The 24,984-nt window shown below is 38.4% G+C and overlaps 1 protein-coding gene across 3 annotated transcripts in view; it reads right to left on the bottom strand.

The window, feature by feature from the left end:
• Window positions 1-745: 745 nt before the first annotated feature.
• LOC122836068 (plasma membrane calcium-transporting ATPase 1-like) overlaps window positions 746-24,984 on the bottom strand; it is a 45,725-nt gene continuing 21,486 nt past the window's right edge. For all 3 annotated transcript variants that reach the window (XM_044125728.1, XM_044125725.1, XM_044125727.1), the window contains 16 exons: window positions 23,580-23,756; window positions 22,926-22,952; window positions 15,495-15,638; window positions 14,307-14,521; window positions 13,504-13,746; window positions 11,673-11,914; window positions 11,358-11,595; window positions 9,383-9,562; window positions 9,160-9,247; window positions 7,395-7,501; window positions 7,094-7,285; window positions 6,489-6,702; window positions 5,524-5,735; window positions 5,334-5,441; window positions 3,855-4,043; window positions 746-1,619 (listed from right to left, as the gene is read on the bottom strand). In XM_044125728.1, coding sequence (XP_043981663.1) covers window positions 1,224-1,619; window positions 3,855-4,043; window positions 5,334-5,441; window positions 5,524-5,735; window positions 6,489-6,702; window positions 7,094-7,285; window positions 7,395-7,501; window positions 9,160-9,247; window positions 9,383-9,562; window positions 11,358-11,595; window positions 11,673-11,914; window positions 13,504-13,746; window positions 14,307-14,521; window positions 15,495-15,638; window positions 22,926-22,952; window positions 23,580-23,756 — 2,972 coding nt within the window. In that variant the 3' untranslated portion in view covers window positions 746-1,223. The remainder of the gene's footprint in view (window positions 1,620-3,854; window positions 4,044-5,333; window positions 5,442-5,523; window positions 5,736-6,488; window positions 6,703-7,093; window positions 7,286-7,394; window positions 7,502-9,159; window positions 9,248-9,382; window positions 9,563-11,357; window positions 11,596-11,672; window positions 11,915-13,503; window positions 13,747-14,306; window positions 14,522-15,494; window positions 15,639-22,925; window positions 22,953-23,579; window positions 23,757-24,984) is intronic.

The raw sequence follows: 24,984 nt of genomic DNA, 5'->3' as shown, positions 1-24,984 counted from the left end.
ATGAAGCTCTCTATTAGCTAATTTTGAACTGATCTGAAGTTGGCTTGTAGCAACTGACTCTGTAGAATCTCTGCAGGCCATGTGACTAGGCATCTATTGAACAGGCGCTGTGATGTTTTTCGTGCCTTTAGTTTTCATGGCTGAGTTGCTGTTGTTCCCCATGTCTTCAACTTGTTATGACACCACTAACTGTTCAAGTGACTGTGGGATATTTAGCTGGCTGTAAATGACGTGACAGGACTTAATGAAGAGGTGCCATCCTGCCACAGAGTCATGCTGGAATTTATTGAGCTTCTAAAAGGGAGCCTGTCTTTCACAAATAGAAACAATCTGAATGCCTATAGGTACTTGATTTTATACAAGTGACTTGGCTCAAATTGGCAAAACAAGGTTTGTCCAATTAAGTTAAAAAAAAAAACAACCTTTTTTTGTTCTGATTCATACCACTGATACTCACTGCCTGAGTATCTGCTTAATTTTACATATGATTCTGTGACCCTTGTGTCTCTTTGTTAGTGTCCTTCAAAATAAAGACACTTCCTCTGGCTGATTCTCAGAGGTGATCAGAGTGACTGAAGGTTTAGTTCTTCTCGTTGGCTTGAAAACCCTGTTTCTAAAACATCCCAGTAATTGATCGTTTCATTTTTTGACCCAGGACTTGTTTAGTAAAGTAACCCAGACTAAAATATTTCAAAGAATAAGCTAGGAAGTCCAGCCATTTTTCACAAACCCTCTCATCCAGCAGTCAGTTTTTGATCTTTTAATGACAATGTTTCTCCAACCTAAGACATAAAAAACACAACATTAAAAAGAAACAGACATTTACTCCAAACCTGTCTAACTACCGGATGAAACAAATAAAACACAACAGATTATTAGTCACTTACTCTTGTGGTTACAAGTTAACACCGAAACAATCTGAACATGTCCCTAACAGAGAACTTAGCTTGACAGAAACAATCTTTATTAAATAAACTCTGGCTACATTGACAATATTTACATATAAAACTGAATTTGAATTTGAATCACCTCACAAACACTCTTCTAAATTACATATGCAGAGTTCAGACCTATTAATAAAAAAATGCAGTCTGTGTGAATATGGGTTCAGTCTGAACAGAACCACAAACACTTGTGGAAATATTACTGTCCCTTGGAAGTCCTGAACCAATCAGAGGAGTCTGTTTAGAAAATTTTCAAAATGACAACAGGAAGTAGCTGCTTCAGAGGGAGGTCTCCAGACTGTGCAGGGGGCTTCCTGGACAGGGAGGCAGTCCTGCCGAGTTAGGCGGTATTAGGCCCGACCGGGAGCCATCTCTGTGCAGCGGGATGATGTGCTCCAACGCGTTGTTGTTTTGGTTGGGAGAGGACGGCAGAGGCTGCAGGTTGTACAGGTTGGACAGTCCAGTCAGCGTCAGTGGAGGCGGAATGACAGAGTTCCGCTTGGTGGGTGGGTCGTCCTCGTCCTCGTTCTCGTCAATAAGCGGGATCTGGGTTTCTAAGTCCTCAATGCGGAACTCGGGGTGACTCATGAAGTTGTGGATGGAGCTGCGTGACTCGGGCGTCTCCAGGCCCTCGTAAGGAGACACGCTGTCTCTGAAGGCGTTCACAACACGAATCTTGAGACAAGGAGGAGTGGAAGGTGATTAAAGGAGCATTTCATAAAATAACATTTTTATTATTCTATTAAAGTTTCTGTATGTAACTTTTATGTTATATGTAACATATTTGTTAAAATTATCATAAAGTCATGCCAAACTAAAAAAGCCCTACTAGATAGTTTTTAGATAATGAATATTATTAAATCTAGCAGCTGTTTGTATGATATGCAGTATATTTACAGCTGTATGTCCAGAGAGGAGTATAATTACATTTACTCAATTACATTTACTTGAGTAATGTTTATGAAAAAGAAATACTTTTAGGAGTATTTTTACTACAATGTACTTTTTACTTTTACTTGAGTAATTCTCTACTCTTACTTAATTTCTGTATACTCTACCCCATGTGAGTGACTTCAGTGAATGAAGAACAAATATGTTAGAACCAAATTCTAATGTATTCAGACACACACCTGTAGTTTTGTTAAAGTTTTATAAGTTTTTTATTGAAAGAAATTGATGACAAAAATTATTTTGTCTGATTTTGTTATTTTTTGATACTTTTATAAATTATTGACATTTTGCTCCTTAAAACAGCAAAATTTCTACCTAATTTTAAATTTTGGTCATATGTCATTTTTAAATATTGAATAATTGATCATTTGATCAGTTGCTTAATACTTGAGTAGATGAACATAAAAAAATCATGGAAAGGATTTCCACCTGATTACTTTGCTTTATTTCAGCACCATGTAATTCTGTTACTCCTATTTAAAGCAAATGTGTTAAGTCAACTTAATTTATTAAGGTTATTCCAATTTAAAGCAAACGTGTTGGCTCAATTTAATTTATTAAGGTTGATTCAACTCATTTACTATAGTTGGATCCAATGTAATTTAAAAGAGCCAGCCCAAATAATTTGCAATGCTTTGGATCAAATAATTTACTTGACTAAGATTAATGGCATTTTAGTTCAAACCAACATTTTTTTTTTCCCTCCGAAAAGTTTTTGCAGCACTAGTGGCTCATATATTTTTGAGACAGTAGGCAGACATGGCAAAAGTTGCTGGGACTGGGAGTCGAACCAGCAATGTCTGTTTTGAGGACTAAGGCCTCCAAACGGGTAGTGTGCTAAACCCCTGCGCCACCACAGCACGCCTGAGAAATTATATAATACAATTATTAAGTTGATCCAACTCATGAAAATTAAATTAGCTCAACAAACATGCTTCATGCTAAAAGAAAGCTAGGATGAAAATCCTTTCCATGATTTAATTACGTTAATTCAAAGACATTTCTTAAAAAAAGTGTTTTTTTTTTAAAAAAACACACTTTTTTTACAGTTCTTAAATTCTGAAAGAAATTTAAGAAATGCCAATTAAATGCCAATGGTGCCCAGCAGAGAAAAACAAATATCTATAGTTTAATGTGTAACTAAAACCGCTTTGAAGTCTTCTCGGGTGCAAAACAGTTATGTCGTGTGATCTTCCATAATCTCTCGTGATCCCCTGATCTCGCTAGACCCTCTTTGGAGGGAAATGAAATAAATCATGTTATCTCAACTTGAATACATGTTGTTCAAAGTTGAGACAAAAACGATTGTTTCATGTGAACTCACTTGATATCCTGTGATCTCACTTGCTGTTTTCAGCACAAGATCAGTCTGACTATAATGAATCATCTTATCTCAACATGATTAAATTTCATAAACATGAAGTTGTTGAATTTCTTGTTTATCCAACATGAATGTATCATGTTTTTGTTTGAAACATGAAATTATTTAGTTAAAAGTACATGATATTCTTTTGTTAATGTAATAACCCCCTAAGTTCATTTTTTACAGTGTACAAAATACTTCTTTACTCTTACGCGAGTAATTTCTTGGATGGCTACTTTTTACTTCTACTTGAGTAAAAATGTGTTAAGTAGTGCTATCCTTACTTGAGTATAATTTTATTGGGCTCTGTACCTAATTAAATGCAACCTCAATCTGTTTCTTTTTTAGTAGTTGTATTTTATTAGAAATCAAATCTTGTTAAATCTGTAGAGTCTGTGAACACAGATTATATTTCTTGATCAGATAAATGAATCCGTGGCCTTGTTGAAACCTTTTGCTATTGTAAAACCACATTTTGAAAAATCTTTTCCTGCATATCCACAAGACAGAGAGAGGGAGCTAAAAGTTTCAGCAACAAAACAAATCTTGTCATCACAGCAAAACAAGAGAAGTTTTCTCGAGCTGTGGCGCTGTACCTGCGTCTGGATCCGGTTGAGGCTGCGGCACCACAGCGCCTGACCCCTCCTCAGCTCCATCTCAGCATGGTCGATCTCGTCTTTGTCTTGCAGCTCCTCCAGCTCATCCTCAGGGATCTCCTCCTGCTGGGTGCCATGACCGGCTGTTTTCAGGAAACGCAGCCAGCTGGTGGGCACGCTGGACACCAGCTGGGAGAGGAACAAGATTACAAACCAGTCAGAGACACAAAAACAAACACCACTCTGAGGTCAGCTGGGGAGACCAGATGACCTGCTTTGTTAAGATGATTTATCTGGCAAGTTAAGATGGTTTCCTGCATTTCAGTTGACAGCCAAAATTCTACAAGATAAACGCTTAAATTTAAAGAAGGCACAGAAAATACTTAACTATTCTGTTATGTTTTTGCTCACATGTGAGTTGATGTCAGAAGTATTTATTTCCTCCCTATGGACGGTGATGTCACAACTACAGAACAATGTTACACCAGACAACCACAGCAGATGCTGTCATAAAACAATTGGTTCCAGAAACGACAAAAAGTACATACTTGTCTTCTGTAATCCTCAGATCACTAAAATCCTGATTTATGACTTAATGTTGTTTTTGACTCAGGAGAACTTCAAGACGTTTCAAGAACTAGAGCAGAACTAGAGCTAGATCATGTCCTCATGCAGGTCAAGGTTAAATTTTAAAATGCAGTAAATGCTGCACAGAATGCACATTTCAAACACAAACATTTTCTGTGGTTCTACCAGTTTAAATGAGTTCTTTTCTTTGATATTTCCCTGTTAAATCTGCCAGTTCTGTGACAGACTGGCGACCTGTCCAGGGTGACCCCGCCTCTCGCCCAGAACGTAGCTGGAGATAGACACCAGCAACCCTCCCGACCCCATTAGGGACAAGGGTGAACAGAAAACGGATTGATGGATGGAAATCTGCCAGTTATTGATGCACTAGAAGTATCTATTGGTGTATAATGGTGTAATCCATGCTTTGTGTGGAGTCTTTCTTTTGAGTTTGTTTTAGCTGATTTAACATTAGTGGGAATAAAAAAGACTTTTGATTCACATTTTAGGATCTCTGATCTTTTGAGCCCAGGGTTGCCATGTGCTACTTAGCAAAAAAACAAAAGCTGTAAGTGAGCAGTAAGGCCTTGCAAACTTCATCTTTGAGAACCTTTGGATTGGTTCAGGTTCAACAATCTTCTTATTAGTTTTATTTATCAAAAACAAAAGCAAAGATGTGCACTAACAATTCAAGAGTTGTGAGAATTGCATTCTAGGACTGAAAGAACCAAATATATTGCTCGTTTGCGCAAAGCAAATGAAAAGAAATGTGCTTTAAACTCATCATGAGCTTGTCCAACAATGAAAGAAAACGTACTTTTATGGACACATTCGCTGTAATTGCCGTGAGTTCTGTTTTTGGTCTCGTATTTACAATTAAAATAACATTGGCCAAGTAAGAGATTATCCTACCTGCCCCCAAATGAGACTACCAAGGCCCAGGAAGACGCACCAGAGCCATTGTTCTACGGTCAGAGGCACACAGCTGAAAGCTTTACCCCCGAAGTGCACAATAACCACCTGGAGGAGACAAAAAACAAGGTTTGATTCCCTCAATGTCGATCCACGCAACGGTACAAAGTCCTTGCCAGTGAAGGCTTACCTGCACAATAAGGGTTCCCAGGATAATGGAGCAGAAGATGGGGTTGTTGAAAACGCCCTCAAAGACGTTCCGTTCTCCGTGGATCTTGCGAGCGTTGAACTCGTTGAAGATCTGCATGAGGACGAATGTGTTGAACACAATGGTGTAGTGTTCAGAGGGTGGAGCGTGAAGCGGGGCGTTCCTGCCAGAGTCGATGTCGAACATCTTCTCACCTACAAAAGAACAGGATGAAGATCAATGTCCTATGAGGATTTTACAAATCACCCAAAATAAATGAATAAAAAAACATACCAAATGCTGATCAGTTTCTTAATAGGTAAAAATCTAACATTCTCTATAATGTCTAGTTTACTAAAGGGGCACTATTATATATTTTCTAAGAACATTGTGCCATTTTATAAAACTATTAAGTAACTGTGTTATTTTCAGTTGTCATAAAAATTCTATTTCTATAAAGTATGATTTAAAAGAAATGTTTTGACTTTGTTATTAATGCTTTGAAATTGGGTCTCTGTTTCTTAAAAAAAAAAACTCCTGCTCTTTCTGAAACTCCGCCTACAGAAAGTCATCACAACATGGTTCCTCTGTTAACTCTTTAAAAAAATTTAACCAGCGTTTTACTGAGAAGTAACTCCTATAATGAGCTCAATTGATGCTCAGTTCCAACAGGTGGTTGCTAATTTGCTGATAGCTAGTCTGAAGGAACTGAGTGAGGGAGTCATGAGGAGGGAATCGCTTCTCCAAAGAGGTCCAACCAGGTGTTTAGCACAGCTGAATGGCTGCCACTGTAGAATAAAGGTTCTCTCAAAGGTGTATGAAAGACTCAAGGCAACAGTCCTGGTATGTTTCTGATGAAGGAGCAACATTATAACATGATGGAAAGCTCAAAAAAGTTGATTTTACATAATACTGATCCTTTAAATCTCTCTGAACTCAAAAATCCAAGGACCTGTGTTTTGACTGACCGATAAAGAGCAGCGTGAAGATCAGTGTCAGCTGGTAGACGGCGTGGCCCAGGATGTTCTTCATCATGGTGCGTGAGATGAGCGGCTTGTTGCGGCCGTATGGGTTCCTTAGCAGCAACGCCTCAGTCGGCGGCTCCGTGGCGAGGGCCAATGAGGCGAAGGTGTCCATGATGAGGTTGACCCATAACATCTGCACAGCTTTCAGAGGAGAATCCTGGAAATAGATTAACTGTTTAGATCTTATTCTGTGTATATTTTTTGAGAGAATGACACGAGGCTGGGTTAAATCAAGTGAGGACATGTAATTTTCATAGCACCTCAGACATATTTTACAGAATCCTCAAGTAACCAAAATGACAACTGAAACATTATTAAAATGCATCATTGTGACGACATAAAAATGGAAATATTTACGTATATGTAATAATTTTAAGAAAAATTTGTTACAATTTTTTACAGCTATATCTAGCACAACATGTATTAGATATAACATCTGTGAAATGTGTCTATTTTAATTTAGATTTTGCCATAAATTCCCCAATGAAAAAACTATATGTTAATACACGTCAATATTCTAAAAGTGTGTTATGTTGTGTATGTCTGACCTGGGTAATGCAGGCTCCAGTGATGGCCACGGTGACAGCAACCACGTTGACCGTGAGTTGGAATTGCAGGAACTTGGAAATACTGTCGTACACGTTTCGACCCCACATGACGGCCTTGACGATGCTGGAGAAGTTGTCGTCTGTCAGTATGATGTCAGACGCCTCCTTTGCTACGTCGGTTCCTGCGATGCCCTGTGGATCAGCAGCTGAGCGTTAGGGCAGGATGCGTTTGAAGTGATTCATGAATATTCTCTCGGGAATGCTAACAGTGCATATCGTTGAGGAATGTAAAATGCTGTACCATAGCAAAGCCAACGTCTGCTTTCTTGAGAGCGGGGCCATCGTTTGTTCCATCTCCTGTTACCGCGACAACTTGCCTCTGCTCCAGGACGGTGCTGTCAATAATACCTTTAAAACAAAAATAGAGAGATCGCACAGGGGAAGGAACAATGACAGAATTGAGTCATTTCCAGCCCACTTTTTGTCAATTTTACTCTCATCTTTACAGAATTGTTCTAATCCAGCCACACTGCAGGGTTTTCCGGCAGCATGAATAGCCTTTTTACATCATCATTTTGTTTTTCTTCAGCCATGTAAAGAAGGATTTGTGTTTTAGATCTTTGTTTTACCGCAGAACCCAAGTTTACTTCAGCTTGCGGTCCTAAACAGAGTTGTTGTTTAGGACCGTAAGCTGTTGTTCTCCTTCAGGAAGTTTTGGTTGACAGAATTCATGGGTCCATTTATCCATCACACTTCCACCACCATGTTTTACTGTTGTTATGATGTTTGTTTTTCTGAAATGCACCCTCTTGTGCTGTTTATGAGGTGTGATGGTTAGTGGTTTGAGTTGAGGAGAAGAAGAGGAGCTGTCACAGTAGCTGCGTTTCCATTACAAAAGTGTGTAAAACAATTTGTCAATGTTCCACTAAGGTCAAAAATACACAATTTCACAAGTGCTTTATTTCCGTTAAATAAGAAACACAATATCAGATATGGACTCCCTTCCTGGACATTCTAACCACCCTAGACCTGAGAGACTGATCTGGATTGATCTTTACTGTCTTGTTTAATTCCTCTAATATTTTTGTTGTATCCTTTACTCCTTAATCTGGCCTTTCAAAAATATGGATAGTGCTAAATGTAATGTTACTAAGTGTGTTGCTACATAGAGAGAGTGGGTGGGGTGGGTGTATTTTTATTTTATTTTTTATTTTTTATTTTATTTTTTGGGGTGGTGGTGGAGGGTTGAAAAAGAAAAAGAATAATATTGTACCCTGGATGTAGATTTTGTATGGACATACATTCTGAATAAATATATATATATGCAAAAAAAAAAAAAAAAGAAACACAATTAAAATCACACATGAATAAGTTTGTTAACGCAATATTATGCTGCAGCATCATCCTCCAACTACTCCTTGTCCTCTTCTTCTTTGTGGTTTGTGTATGACCTGAAGATTCAAGAAAATTACTACATGAAAGCTTTCTGAGAACATGAAGTAGGCTAAAGTAAAACTTCAAGTAGAAGTTTTTGGAATGTCCCATCAACAACCTGCTGAAACTGATAAAGCCTGAAATTCTGCTCTTTACCAGAAAATTTTGAAGGAGAATGTCTGGCCATCACTACAGTGCAAAACCTCTCTGGACACCAGAGTGCAACTCTGAGTAACTCAAAAAGAACAAAATGAAGGTTAAAATTTGATTTACAGCCTCTGGGCAGGGGGCCCATACTCTGACCTCTCCTATGTGGCTGAATTAGAACAAGGTTGCTTTGGAGAGCTGGTCAAAATTCCTCCACAGGAATGTGAACAACATCCTTGCTAGTTACTGTAAACCCAGGTAACTAGCAAGGATGGTAACAAGGATGTTACATCCTTGTTACCATCCTTGTTACTTTTCTGGAAAGTAACAAGAAAAGCAACAACTTTTCTTGAAAGTTTCTGCTTTCAAAAGAAAATCTTGAAAGCAGTTGTTGCAGCCCAGTGTGGTGGAATATCTTTCACAAGTTGCGTAAGTGAGGTAACCTGCCACCCCATTATTTCTGGACTAATTTATACTTCACTGACCTTTGACCAGAGTGTGTTTGTCCAAAGGGGATGACCGGGCAAGGACTCTCAATTTGGGCCAAATCTTATCGATACGCTCCTGTTCGATCTGACGAGATGAAGGAGAGAAAAATCTTTGATCTGATTTGCTAGCAGTTACCATAGAAAACAACACACACGCAGGAGCAGAATGAGATTTTCACACTTCTTTGCTTCAAGCCTTTTCCGTTGTCATTTGTCTGACCTCGCCTGATTCGTTGCGGATCCTCTGGTTGAACTCTTTTCCCTCTATGCACAGGAAGTCGTCTCCGGGTTGCAAAATGCCACATTTGGTGGCGATGGCTCTAGCAGTGTTGATGTTGTCTCCGGTCACCATGCGGACAGTGATCCCAGCCCTCTGGCACTTTCTGATAGCTTCTGGTACCTTAGGGGAACAATGAAGAACAGATACACAAAGGGTCAACCCAGAGGTGAGTGCACCCCATCAGGCAGACACCAGTTGTTGAACTGCTCCACCATGAAATGACAGTAGTTTCATAGTTGTGTCCTCAACATTTATTTCAACAATGTCAACCAAAGTGATTTTATTCAGTCCCAAATGTTCTACCAGTTCCCCCGATATGCTCCACTCTGACCCCTCATGTGAAAGTCTGTTGTCCCCAACAGACCACGTTAACATCTTTCTAGATGTGATGTGCAGTCAGTCTTCCATGCTTTTAAAACCTCCCAGTTTGATTATTGCAGTTCTCTTCTAATTGCCACGCCTTGCACTAGTCCAAAATGTGAAAGCACAACTTTGCTTGAAAAACTTCCCACTTCCCAGAACAACTCAGTCTGTTAACAAAGCAAGTCTTGATGTTCATTTCCAATTTTTTACAAAAATCAGACTTTTTTTTGTCGTTCAGACTACTAATTACAGAGCTCCTTAGGGAACATGGGGAAAATTCTTTCTTTTGCGTTCCCTCACAGTAATGTACTGATCAGTTCATGCAGCATAATTTAATACTGAAGACCACTGTATTTTCTGCTTTAACTTAAGGTTTTCATGAGGTTTTTCCATGTATGTTAATGTCTTGTTTGTGAGATATCTGAAGTGTCATATCCTTTTCTTGAAGATAGAAATGCACCACAAAACTATGTGCAAAATGCAAAAGCAGAACAGGTCAAACACAGGCGTCCCATCTCACTTCTAAGAGATAAACAAACTTTCCGTAAAAATGAAAGAAAGAAAAAACACATCCAAACTATTTGGAATATTTCTGAGTTACTTATTTTCATGGGGTAATAAAGTCATCTGATGGTTCTGATGGTGTCTTTTTTGTGTTGGTAGTCTGAATGGTTAGTAAAGGGCCGTTTTCATGTGCAGTTTCATCTCTACGATTGCAGTAAGCAATATTTGCTAATTGAGAGGGAATGCAAAACATACTGCAAGGTAATGCAAAAGTTTTGCAAAGTAATGCCGAAACTTTAGAAAAAAAAGAAAAAAATCCTCTTATACCCTAAGAAACTCTGTATTTATTTATATGCATCCTCAATTTACAGGCCCCATTCCAAACGCATACGCAGAAGAGAGAATGTTGACGTCACACAGCAGCACTCTGTTTACGGAACTCATAATGGATGGAGTCGTTTATCGATAGTTTTAGAGTTTATTCAGCAATTGGAGCTGTTAGTATGGACACTAGATCGTAGCAAGATGGAGGAAGCTAATAATAAATAAAAAAAAGCACATCTAATAGCGATGCTATTTTGTGGAGCATTCAATGCAGCGTCTATGTAGAAGTCTGTTTGGATGTGCAATCAGAATGAAGAGCGATGTGATGTCCTTCACTGACACAGACATCTTTCAAAAGTCCATAATCATAATTTTTAGCCACTTTTTACATCTGGATTTACCAAGTTTTGCTAGAAGCAGTGAAGAATGATGACAGGTGTCTGACATCAGTGACATAGAAGTCGGATAAAATGTGACATGAGCCTTCTGACTGCAAACGCTTTGAAAACAGCCAGACATTTATCAGATTTTGTACTACATATGGGAGAGTCTCAAAGCAGATTTTTTGGGGGAGAAAGATTGGAAATGGGCCGTTTTGACTGTTATGAAAAAGTTGGTAACAGTGTGCATATGGGCATGAAAAGCTACTTTGGTCTCGTTTGCCCACTCTGTGAATTATAAAACTCTTGGACGTTGTAGCTATTTTCCAAGGAAGATGACAAACCTCAGGTCGTACAGGGTCTTCAATGCCAACCACAGCGATACATGTCAGTCTAGTGAGGATCTCAGCCTCGTTGTCCCAATCAGGCTCTCCATCAGCGATGGAGAAATCTCTGTAGGCAAGACAGATTGTCCTCAGCCCCTCAGATGCCATCGACTCAATCACATTTTTCACTAGTTGGTCACGATCCTTAGGCTTGAAGATCTTGGCCTCTCCACTGGCCGTCAAGATTTTACTGCACCTGAAACCAGACGCAGTACACGTGATCAGAGTATGACTATGAGAGCAGAACTGTGTAGGCAGAGGCAGCAGACCTACTTCTTAAGCAAGATCTCAGCGGCTCCTTTACTAAACATTCGGTAGCTGCCGTCAAAGGTCTTCAACACGGTGCTCATGGATTTCCTCACGGAGTTAAAGGTGTAAACCTTGAACAGCTTCTCCTCTGGGATTTCATTTCGAACGTTCTGGTAATCTCGGTTCAAGTCCAGACTGAGTCCCAGTAAGGCACATTCGGTCTTGTTTCCTACTTGGCGAGGCAGCCCACCCTCTCTCTCTGGAGGCTGTGGGGAGGAAGAAGAATATTTAGCTACACCGTATGATTAATAGTAGCATAAAACGGTGCAACTTCAAACAGTGCTGAATAGCTTTTTTTTTCCATTTTTCCATTGGCCTCTATAAAGAAGTGATAGTATCTTTGGTAGAAAATTTTATTCTTAATCGTGATATAACCATGGACTTAAAACATACAATTCCACTGGTCAACAGGCAAAAACTTGTCTGGGGTTTTTCAACCATTTTATGGTCATTTTGATGAGCTGAATCCAAAAATCATGGGGCAACATGAGCATCAAAATGCATGACTTGTTCTCTCATCTGGATCGGTTTCCTGAGAATCTGATCAATGAATGATGAGCAGGAGGAGAGGAAAGAGACGGAGAATTTTACACAATGAAGACGTAATGTTCAATTCACATGTACTTACCCTTATTGGTGTTTATTATGCAATTTACGGAAGTCCAGGTTTGTAACATTTCTAAAACCTTTTTAGGATGACAAATATGAATGGAAATTAACTGATGTAACAAAAATGTCATCAATTTAGTCAGAAGATCAGATTTCTCTAAATGAAATTACAATAAAAACCTGATGGAGAAAAATGGATGTCATTTTTGGATTCAGTGGTGCAAAAATGACATATGAGCAACCAATATAGTAGCAAGACTATATTTACCAATTAGATATAAATCAAGAATTGTGCATTTTCTGATGCTTAGTCAGAAAATGCACAATTGTTGGGTTTGGGCAACATGAACTTCTCTGTGTATCAAAGCATTCTAAAACTAAATAAGAGGATACTTGTTCAACAACTTTCCCACACAACATCATTAAGAGGCCAATGATCCTAAACAAAGGAACACACTAATAAGAGAAGGATTAGAAAGGCAATGGCAATGCAATAGTCTCATCAAGGTCCAGACCTCATCCCAATGTCTTCAGACCTTAGGAGATCTGTGACGAAAGAGATATCTCCAAAGCTAATGGTGATGTCACCATAATGATAAAACCATGCAGAAAATGACTGTTTAAGTTATTTGATAAGCTGGTAATTATGGGGTGTGCTAAGGTTTTAATACACAGCATTTACATCTTGCATTCATCTTTTTTTAAAATAAAAATCAGCCATGTAAATTTTGTTGATTGTTTTTAAAACTTTAGATCGACAAACTGGTAAAGACCTGTTTGTTTTAGGTCCTGATCTGTAAAACTGTCTGTGTTGACACAAAGGCTGTGGGGTGAAAAGGTAACAGAAAGATTGGCATATCAGAGATTCCCAGTGGTATGTAAAGGTAGTATAGAAAAGGTGTGAAAACAATGTACTTTTGAGCTCTGCTAGAAATGTCAAATGAAACTAAAGAAAAGAAAAGCAACATTCTGTAACAGTCAAGCAGAAATCTCCTGATCAGAAAAGAAAATTGTCATTGCTTCATAAACTCCTAGCTACAACCAAACCCGCTTTTCTGCTTTGTACTGTGGTCTGTCAAATTCATCCTGCAGACTGTGATCTGATGAGTCCTGAGCTTACTGTGGCAGTGTGCTAAATAGTTAACCCACACAGCTTCCTGAATGAGCAGCTATTTTTAAAGCTTACCATAATCTTGGTGGTGTAGGCGCAGTTGACCCCGATGCCTAGGATGAGTAGGTCCAGTATCTTGGTTGGGATTAGGTCCGGCTCTGGGACTTTTTTATAGTGTCTCCCTGCGATGTAGGCCTGCACCACCTTCATACGGTTCATGGTCAGCGTCCCCGTCTTGTCTGAGCAGATGGCTGTGGCGTTCCCCATCGTCTCACAGGCATCGAGGTGGCGGACTAAGTTATTGTCTTTCATCATTTTCTGACACACAAATAACAGAGAGAGCAGTGATACTGAATTCAGATTCCTCAATCCATACTTCACTATCTCCAGCAGTCACAATTTAAAAATCTTGCTGTGTGAAGAAGGCATTAGGTATGAAGCAAAAATGTATTATAACGTGTTCTGGTCAGATAAGACCAAAATTGCACTTTTTGGTCTACATGCAAAGAACGATACATGGTACACTTGTAACAATGTCTATCACCCTAAGTTGACCATCTTCATGGCAAAACATGGCAGTGGCAGCATCATGCATTTTTCTAGCAGATGGTGGGAAGAAAACCTGTTAAGAGGTTGCAAAGACTTGGACCTGGAGGAGCTAATAACACCTGAGTCCACCTGAGGATAAAAAAAACGTTTGAAAATCCCAATCCAATACATTAAGGTTTATGGTTGTAAAATGACAAAATTAGAAACAGAGTTCTAAAAATTTTTGCAAGCTCCTGCAAAAATACACAAATCATATTCAGGTCAGGGATGACATTGTTATCTGTTTGCATGCAGACAGACATGAAACTGACAGACTTTGCAAAACTGACCTTGACTGAATATGCTAGGGAAATGGTGACTGCCAAGGGGAGACCCTCAGGCACAGCCACCACCAACACCGTCACGCCGATGATGAAGAACTTGACCATGAACTGCACATAGACGGAAACGCACTCTTGCAACCAGGGAAGGCCCTGAATCCAGAAGGTATCGATCAGGAAGCGAGTGATTAGGATGATGACGGTGAGGGCCGACATCAACAGACCTGAGAACAAGAGAGGAAAAGAACAGGAAAAACAAAAACAAATGGGTTGCAATGAGTGATGGTTAAAACACCTTTAAGTTCTTTGGTTGACACTTTGGAGATGAGTTATGCATTTCACTTCAGCACAACTTCCAACAGAACTATGGAAGCCTTGAAACACAAGGCTTTTGACACATTTTTTAAGTCTGATTAAATGTTCTTTTTCTCTCAACTTCAAAAATGAAATGAAAGTAAAAAATAAAAAATCTAAATCAAATATTGTAAAGCTTTTGTGGGATTTTTCTCAAATATTTTTTTCCCTTGAAGGGGAGCACAGAAAAATTCTGATGTTCAAAATTTGATCAATTGTGTTTTTATATCAAGTATTTCTCACAATAACAGTATAGTTCCTTAATTTTTCCACCAAACAACAGAGTAAACAAGAAAAAAAAAGATTTTAGCCTTGCTTTTTTCTGTCTCGCTTAAATCCTAAAAAGTAAAAAAGAAAAAAGAAATTATTGTGTGTAAGTCTTTTTAAAGTCTCATCCAACAAACAGAAAAAGTATAAAGTTTTTTTTTTTTCTCACTTAAGTCTTGAAGGACAAGTGGGAAAAAAACCTCTTCTCTCCCAACAAAGAGAAATAGAAAAAGATGATTTGTTTGGATGAGAAGAAAAAAATTACAAATATGGCATGGCAGATTATTTTTCCCTCTTGCCATCCAGGACTTAAGCAAGCAAAACAAAACAATGAAAATATTTTCATTTGGTCAGACTTAGAAAGTGAGTCTTCAAAAGAAGTTTTTCCCTTGGGTGTCAGCATTTCTATACATAACCGATCCACAAGGATCCAAACATTCCAACATTTTAAAATGTGTTGATTTTAAATTTAACTTAAATATAATTTTTTCTCATCACGTATGATCTCAGGTCATTGTGACTTTTAGTGGTATAAAAATCCCAGTCACAAACTGAATACCAGTCCCATGTTTGTACCTGCTCTGCCGATCTGTACGGCCAGTTTGGTCAGCTTCCCCTGAAGGACAGATTTCTCCTTCTTTGGAAGAACCTTCTTCTTCTCTGGTTCTCCATCTTCATTGAGTGGTTGCATCTCAACAGTAGCTCCATCCTTGTTTTTCTCTGTATAGGACAATGGAAGAAGTGAGTAAAGCATTTAAAATGAAGAACTGGTTCAGCTTTAAAGACACTCTTTAAAAATGTAGCAAAATTCCAATAATTTCTAGTTTTACTAAGATAAGAAACACAACTCAAAACATGAAAATACCAAACAATTTCAAGAGATGCATATTTGAAAAGAAAACTTAAAATGCCAACATCTGTCGACATCAAAAGCAACTACAATCAGACTTAAGTTCTTGAGACAACAGTTGTTGTGAGCTGGTTTCAGACAAACCCAGGTATTTTTGTTGGAGGGGTTATGAGGAAAAACCCTGGTGCTTGAGTTGACATATATTGTGTCAACTAGATATATGCATTGTCTTACAAAAGCATTAATATCTGTGGAAGCTTTTCACAAACTATTATGTATGCTGCAGCTCCTCCCCTTGTACATGTGGAGAGTAAAGAGTGTCAAATTGTGCCTCAATTTAACATACTGACTTCATTAAAAAAATTTTATAGAATTATTTCATGATTTAATAAATGACTTCCTGTGAATGAATTCATTTAAACACTGAGCTTCAGTGGGCGGGATCAGCATCAGCTTCTGACTTCCTATTGGCTCCTTCAAATAGCAAGTTAAGACGACTACTTCTAAGTTTGCTGTATCTGTTCTCTAACAATAAATACTTTTGGGGCGATACCATGTAGACATTAGCTGTCCAGAGTGTAGGTTATCATAGTAACGTGTGTTAATCCTAGTGTTAGCTTGTTGTGATGCGTTAAGTCACAGCAGATCTTCAACCTGACTTGTAACCACACTAAGTCCTGAACCACAAGACATGGTTTCCAGTTCCCAACACAAGCAGAAACACCAGCAGAATTAACCAGTACTGCTGGTGGGGGTATCTGCTCGGCTGTTTGTGTCTGTGCACGTGCGTGTGTGCGCGTGTGTGAGCAAGCTGATCCCATTTTTGTAATAAGGTTATTAGTGGACAAGAAGGCACCAGCAGCAGGCAGGAGAAGAAAGCAGCTGCCGAGCTTAATGCCAATAATCTTCTTGCTCCTAATCACCATCAACAGAATCAGGAGCACCTGCTGCTGCTGCTCAGACCACAGGGGCATACTATGGAAGAAACGCCACGTGGGATCACACAGAGCCTGGAGAGCCCTTCCAAGTCCGGCAGTGGAGGCAGGACTTTCCATGGAAGCACCACCAAACATCTCGGTTTCTTTTTTGATTGACCTCAGTTGAATCCAGCTCATACTTCCTCACGCAACACTTAACAACAAAATAATGGCTGGTCAAGAAACACAGCATAAAGTCGAACAGCCAGAAGCAGGGGTTTATAGGATCTATTCCAGTTGTGAGACAGCAAGAGGAGGGGGAAACCAGGGAGAGGTCACAAGGTCATTACACACCTCCCTTAGTAACACATCTGCCTAAAATAATGCGCATTAATAATGCTCATCTTTTGCCAAAAAGGGATGTTGGTAAAAAATGACTTATTTCAGGAATTGCTGATATCACAAATCTTGAACATTGTTCATATTTTTTATTAACCCTGTAACAGAATGCATGTTGTTAGACAAGATGAGTAAGTCTAAATTCACCGTGCGCCAAATTATTATCCATCCATCCATCCATTTTCTTTACACCCTTCTTCCCTAAATGGGGTCGGGAGGGTTGCTGGTGCCTATCTCCAGCTGCGTTCCGGGCGAGAGGCGGGGGTCACCCTGGACAGGTTGCCAGTCTGTCGCAGGGCAACACAAAGACATACAAGACAAACAACCATGCACACACACACTCACACCTAGGGAGAATTTAGAGAAACCAATTAACCTGACAGTCATGTTTTTGGACTGTGGGAGGAAGCCGGAGAACCCGGAGAGAACCCACCATGCACAGGGAGAACATGCAAACTCCATGCAGAAAGACCCCGGACCGGGAATCAAACCCAGGACCTTCTTGCTGCAAGGCAACAGCTCTACCAACTGCGCCGCCAAATTATTATGCAAATTGAATTTAAATGTCATAAATATAATTTTTTTTGTTGTGCTATTAAATTTATAGATGGTATTGTGTGTCAGGGCTCTTTGAATCACTATAATTAATTTCAGAGAGCTGGTTGATTAGTTTGTCTGGTGAGCAGTTAAGAAGGATGTTCCACATTATTAAACAGGCCACAGGTTTCAAGCAATATGAGAAAGAGAAAGGATCTCTCTGACGAAAATCATCAGATAGTGTAGTGCCGTATGACAAGGTATGAAAACATTAGATATTTAACAAAAACTGAAGCGTTATCGTAATGTGAAGAGATTTGTGACTGATTCAGAATAAAGATGGGTTTGTACAGATAAAGACAGAATGAGGAAAATTTCTGTTAGACACATTCATCGGATTAAGAGAGCAGCTGTTAAAATGTCCTTACAAAGCAGCAAACAGTTATTTGAAGCTGCTGGTGCCTCTGGAACCTCAAGGTGGAGGATCCTCCAGAGGCTTGTGGTGCATTGACTTACTATGGGGCCCCTAACCAGAGCTCAAAATCATCTTCATACATGACAACCCACCATCTCATGCTGCAAGGAATACCACTGTGTCATTGGCTGCTATAGGCATAAAAGGGGAGAAACTCATGGTGTGGTCACCATCCTCTCTGACCTCTGACCTCAACTCTATTGAGAACCTTTGGAGTTTCCTCAAGCAGAAGATCTGAGAGTGAAATGCAGTTCATATCAATCAGCAGCTCTGGGAAGGTATTCTGACATCCTGCAAAGAAATTCAAGCAGAAACTTTCCACAAACTCTCAAGTTCAATGGATGCAAGAATTGTGCTGTGATATCAAAGAATGGGTTCTGTGTTAACATGGAACTCGGTCTGTTAAGATGTTTTTGATTGAAATAGCTTTCGTTTTTAATACATGTAACCACTTAATGCTGCACATTCAAAGAACGACCGTTTACAGTTCTTTATAATCCATAAAATGTTTAGAAAATCTGCTGTGCATAATAATTTGGAACATTTTGAGTTTTTTATTTTTGAAAAAAATATTGTTCTCATTGGGAGCTTTGTCCAGTAAAATTTGTACTGTCATAGTTCATGACTTGAAAACTATACTGACCATCATTTGCATTGACCATTTAGGAAAATCTGAGAAAATATCATTTGCATAATAATTCAGAACATGGTGTATATACAACAAGCCAAGAGGAGGAAAAGCTAAATATTCTATGTAGCTGTGTTTAAATCAATGTTTGTTTTTGATGCCAATTATGGCATCAGGAAAGGTTGATGGTAAAGGAAAAATTCTAAATAACCTACTCAAATTTACATAAAAAATTGCTTGCTTGTCCCGTCCCATTCAATGGGTATTTCATGCCTCTTACAAGAGGCATGAAATGAAAAAACATTCTAAGTCTAAATCTCCGGCTCAGAGGAGAGAACTGTCAACCTGGAGTGTCTGGTTAGAGGCGTTCACAGAGATGTGTGCTCCATGCTAGTTTGCAACCTCTACATCTTGTTTATTACAGCTATGCTTAGCATCAACATCTGAGAAAATCACGCTTTGCCTAGCTTGATTAATTGGAAACATGCCCAATTCACATTTTCTGCTTTGCAACATTTTATAAACTTACTCAAAATTCACATGACAATTGGATTCCAAACTGTTCTCTGAGCCACCACACCATTAATGCCCTTGTTCCACATTAATGTGGTAACTAGTGAAGTTACACACAACTTCACAGACACTGCTCTCTGTTCATCCAATAACCAGGAGATTTACAAGATTTTCTAAAAATGTTCAGTACTTTAAATACTGTCAACTTTACACTTCAAGGAGAATAACTCAAATAAGTAAACTAGAGTAAGAAGATGTGTCACATGAATGGATGGCACAGCAAATGGTTGCCACTGACTAATCCCTTAATTGAATTCCCACTGTGAAATAGTTTTTGTCCAAGCATAAAAACCTTATAACCGTTAGGATTTTATCTCTTCTTAAAGTATTTATTTTCCTCAAACTTTTTCACATTTTGAGATGTTCCAACCCTGAACTTTAATGTATTTAATGGGATTATATGTGACAGACAAAGTAGTGCAAAACTGCAAATGGGAATGAAAAGGATAAAATAAAAATCTAAAAGGAATGACATCTATTTATATTCAACATTCTGATTACATTTTCGAGTAATGAGTGGAGTAAGTGATTACACCTCAAAATAAGTAATTTGATTGTTTCTTTCCTAAAAGCAGAAAGTGTTACTGTGAATTTACTGTGAATTTACTGTGAATTTGCTTGTGAGAGTGTTTTGTGATAATCAGGTATGAGCATGCACCGTCACTGGCAACAGTGTAAATCAAGAAGAGGTTTTAGAGAGCACGTGTTAATGGATGGACATTTGAGTCTGCATAGTGACAAAAACATTGACGTCCACTGACCACTCTGCATTGAAAGAAAACTTTCATCTATGATGAAAAAATCCACCTCTAGTCCAAGTGAGTGATATGCAAGTACTCTGACAGTCATTGAGAAACCCTCTAATGACATGACCGCTGCAGTATAAATCCAATTCCATCTTGAAAACCTCTGACTGTGCCTTTCTTGCTAAACAGCCGAAAATAGACTTTCATTCCAACTATGTTATTGCTGTACTTTACTTTCACACACACACAATTTTATATGTTGAAATATGAAGAAATATAGGTTAATAGAAGAAAGACTTGATTTTCTTTAGCTATGGAGGAATGTACAGAAAACCAGTTAAAATGTTGAAGTCAGAGCTGCTTCATTTTATTACATTTTCGTATCATTTTATATCACTAGACCTGTGGTGTAATGGTAAATAGTCTGTTCTTATGTAGAGTTTTATCAAGTCTATAGGACTCCAAAGGGCTTTATACAACGTTCAGTTATTCACACATTCACACACTAATGGTGGTGAGCTACATTGTAGCAACAGCTGCCCTGGAGCAGTCATACAGAAGCGAGGCTACCGTACAGCCAATTCCACCAGGCCCTGTGACCACCGACAGGGTAATGAAGAAAACAGAGGAAGAGCTGCTAATTGTTCACCCCCTAGTGGCGGATTGGATTGTCGGCAGAGAAAGATGCCAAGCAGACTCTGTAAACCCAAATTAGGGTTGAGGATGAATGAAGAACCACTGTCAGAAGTGGGGCTCAGACATCCATGGGAGGGTTTCTCATGAGGAGGATGTGGTCATGATCAGGACCTCTTTTGGAGCCTGTCATAGTGGTTATTGAGGGATTGTTTGGTGAACACCAGCCTTGTTGGACACTCAAGAAAAAGTCCTTTAGGGGTTGGTTGTAACTCCTGACAGACATGTGCCAGGTGGCTAAAGAACTGTGGCTTTTGTGGCGGCTGAGGCAAAAACTTTGGCCATGAGACACAATGGAGAAAGACTTTCAATTGACCTTGAGGAGGTCCAAGCAAATTTTTTAACAGCTTAGAAAGAGAAAGCAGGACCCATACAGAATGTGACTTTGGTTAACTAGGAAAACTGGAGATGGGTTGAATGGTATAGTTGGGCAGTGGAAGGACTAAATCCATTACTGTGGCAGAAGTCGCTGAGGTAGATCATAAGCTGCCTTGTGGCAGAACACCAGTGATGGAAAGGATTCATCCAGAGATGCTGCAGACTCTGTACTTTGTAGAGCTGTCATAGTTGACTATCTATATATATATATATATGTACTTCTGCAGTCTTACAAACTGTACAATCATCTTTTGACCTGCATAAAATACACTGTAAAACCCAGACAAAGTTAGGTGCAGCATCAGTTTCCAGAGTCACATAAGTGAGGTTTGTCAAAAAGACAAACCTCACTTATTCATGCTTATCCCATAATACTCAATGTATTACCATTATATGAGTGACTGAGTGAGGTCTCATCAGATAAACATCAATCCAAAAATGAGGTGAAAATGGATTTATCTACAACTACTACTGTCCCTATTAATATTAATATTTCATCCAGTAGTCAGTGAGCAGCAACAACTGCAGCGTCCTCCACAAATATCTAAATTCAAACCTTTACCTTGAGCACATTAACTAAATGGCCCTGCGACAAACTGGCGACCTGTCCAGGGTGACCCCGCCTCTCGCCCGGAACGTAGCTGGAGATAGACACCAGCATCTCCCAACCCCATTAGGGACAAGGGTGAACAGAAAATGGATGGATGGACGGACATTAAAAATAATCCTACATTCAGAAACAATTGTTTCTAAGAAAACACTGCTTCCACATTTATTACCCCCATTTAACTACTTCCATAACGTAATTATTATCATTGAAATATGACTTCCCAGTTTTACATGATGTAATAACAGAAACACACACAAACACATTTCTTGTAGGCACCGGCAACCAGGCTTGACAAGGATCTGTATTCATCTTGCCACCACTTACACTGAGGAGGATGGCAGAAGAGGTCAAAAATCTCAAAAGCTCACTGTTGGAGAATTGGGCATCTTCGGTTACCACGTCTCCATGGCAACTATTAAATTAATGTCAACTAGTTGTTTGGTACTGATGCACTACCATAACCAGCATAAGCTTTTAAAGTTTGTACAAACTCTACTGTAATTGAAACTTTCTGATTTGGATCATTTTGGTAATAGAGGCTTCAGTATCCATTTTATTTGTCGTTCCTGTTGTTTTGTTGATTTATTTTGCATATTTAAAATGTCTTCTAGTTCCTGTGCTAAATGTTAGTAAGAAATTAAAAATCATTGATGTTTGAACCTGATGCCATTAATTCCATTACTCTTATATCAGTTGAAACTGGTTTCAAATCAACAATATTATGGTTTATTGCAATAACTTCTGAGACAATTTATCATCCAGCAAACGTTATTATTGTGACAGGCCTAGTCAAAGATCATTTTCACAGCATATTCCAGCCTTGTGAAATGTTGCAGAATAAGATTGAAGCTGTCATATTTTCAAATGTGGATTCTGCATATTATTAAGTGTTATGACATTCTTACTAACTTAATACACTTACAAAAATTAAAGGCTGGAGTTTCTACAGTTAATAGTTTCTTAAATTAAATAATCTTCGATAAAAGATTATTAATCCTAAGGTTTTTAACATGTCTTTACCAGGAATACTTACAAAGAATGCGGTAAACCATCTGTTATTAAGAAAAACATAAACAAGTGATCTGCAATCAATCAGCCAAAACAAACATGGAATCACGCAGGGGTTTTTTCCCAAGTGACTATAAACAACTTCATTTACTGACAGACATTAATGGAAATTAATCTCTGATGTGATGCCTACCTTCTTTGTTTTTGACTTCCGTTTTACCTGTAAAACAACAAAATAATCAATCAAACAAATGCAACAAATCAACAAATATTTCTACACTTTAAAATATATATTTCAACCCCTAGGTTTTTATCTAGGAGACATTAACTGTAGTTGGTGAGTTGCAGATTTAAAAGCAAACTACTAGATCAACTGAATTCTGTCAAGATGGTTTGCTAACTTTGATTTATGTATATTTTTAAAAACAGCTGAGTGGGATTTTTATCCTTACAATTGTACAGTTTCAAATAACTTGATATTATCAAATACTCTAAATGGTAAGAAGTTGCATTAAATCAGCATAAAAGCATACAGTATCATCAATATATTAACAATATATCAATGTCTAAATCTGGGTTATGTAAGGACATAACATTGATTCATGTCTCAATGTTGAAATTATGCATCTCTGTAAAAATACCTCATGATCCAGAGTCTGGAAGGCACCTCTTGAAAGAAAGAAATAGGAAACAATCTTGCAAAGACCTTTGACTGGACCTGAGGGATGCACTACACTTTGATTTAGCTGATCTGTGCCATAAGGAGTGTGTGAAGAGACACTGTTGGACACCACACTACGTTTCTTCTGAGATGATGACTGATGTAGTTGGCTTCTGTTAAACTTACTCTTCTTATCCTTTTTGTCTTTGTTTTTCTTTTCCTCATTTTTCTTCTCCTTTTTGTCATCGCCGCTGCCTTCGTGGTCTTCACTGGCACCGAGCAGTTTGAAAATAATTCCCGTCTGGGAATTCACACCTACGGCGGTGACTAGCATCTTTCCAGAGCCCTCCATTACATGTGTGCCTGCATGGAAAGAAAAAGTTACAATCTTCCTCTGTGAATCCCATTAAAATTAGCCTAAGCAGAAACTCTGAAAGCTGTGCTTGTTAAACCCACTTTTTAAAGTCAAACTTTCTTTAGTCATTTTGATTCCTTTCAAAGTTAGCCTTTAAGAATACATTCTCAATGAGTTTGTGTTGATATACGTCAAGGCAAGCAGGTCAAAATTATTGAAATGATGTCCTTATATAATCTCATGATTTCTCAGAGTGTTGTCCTATTCTAGTCCTTGGTTGTTTTAGTTATTTCCCATTGAATTACTAAGGCAAATTCAAAGGCTGAACTGGCTTAGTAATTTCAGTTGGTGGTGTCAAACTGAAATTGAACACCGCTGTTTGGCTACGTCTTGCTTTTAAATTTCTATTTTTAAAACTTCTCCATTTGTTTTTTTCTGTACTAACGTTCCAGAGATAAAATAAATATGTGCTTTGTTATTAGAGAGACAGTAATTTTATCCAGTACATGTCTCATCTCCATATATAATGTTTATGTTTCAAGTAAGGCAACTGGTTTTCCTTTTGAGTAACATCATTGGGTTTTTCATGTAGATACAAAGGTCTTTGAGAAAATAATATAAGTCGGTTATATGTAAACACGTTCTTATAAATACAATGGCTTTTCCCTTTCTGCCGCATTCTTACACTTTTTACAAAGTCAAAGTTTTACAAGTCTTCTCATGCATTTTTAGTTTCATGTTTTTAGGATTTATCAGGACATAATCATTTAAATGGCAGGTAAGCACATGTGGTGCTCTGAGAAAATGTTTGCCTCCTGATGAAAATAAATAATTCTGTGTTTTCCTTCTATCTCTTTTAGCTAGTTGTAAAGCTTAAGCTAAAGGAAATGACATGTTAGGAAATGCCCTTGAAGCTAGGGTTAAAGGTCATGACACACTAGGGAATGCCCTCTTTAGGGTGTGGTTTAGATAGAGACTAAAAAAAAGAATGGAAAACTTTTGTTTGATGCCATTTTGTCCTGCTAATTCCTAAAGGTAGCATGAGAAATGGACCAGTTGTATTTTGGTATTAATAAATGGAATCCATAAATTCAACTCACTGACTCTTCTTAAAGCTCATACATCAAGAACGTAGCATAGAGAAGGGTAAATTCTCCACACTTCTTACAGAATTTGTCTGTTTCATTTGTTGCACTGAAATGTTTCAGATAATTATAAAAATTCTAAAATACAAAA

This window comes from Gambusia affinis, linkage group LG08, assembly GCF_019740435.1.
Source record: "Gambusia affinis linkage group LG08, SWU_Gaff_1.0, whole genome shotgun sequence".
Taxonomy (NCBI): Eukaryota; Metazoa; Chordata; class Actinopteri; order Cyprinodontiformes; family Poeciliidae; genus Gambusia; species Gambusia affinis.
This window is presented reverse-complemented; position numbering and strand designations above follow the sequence as displayed.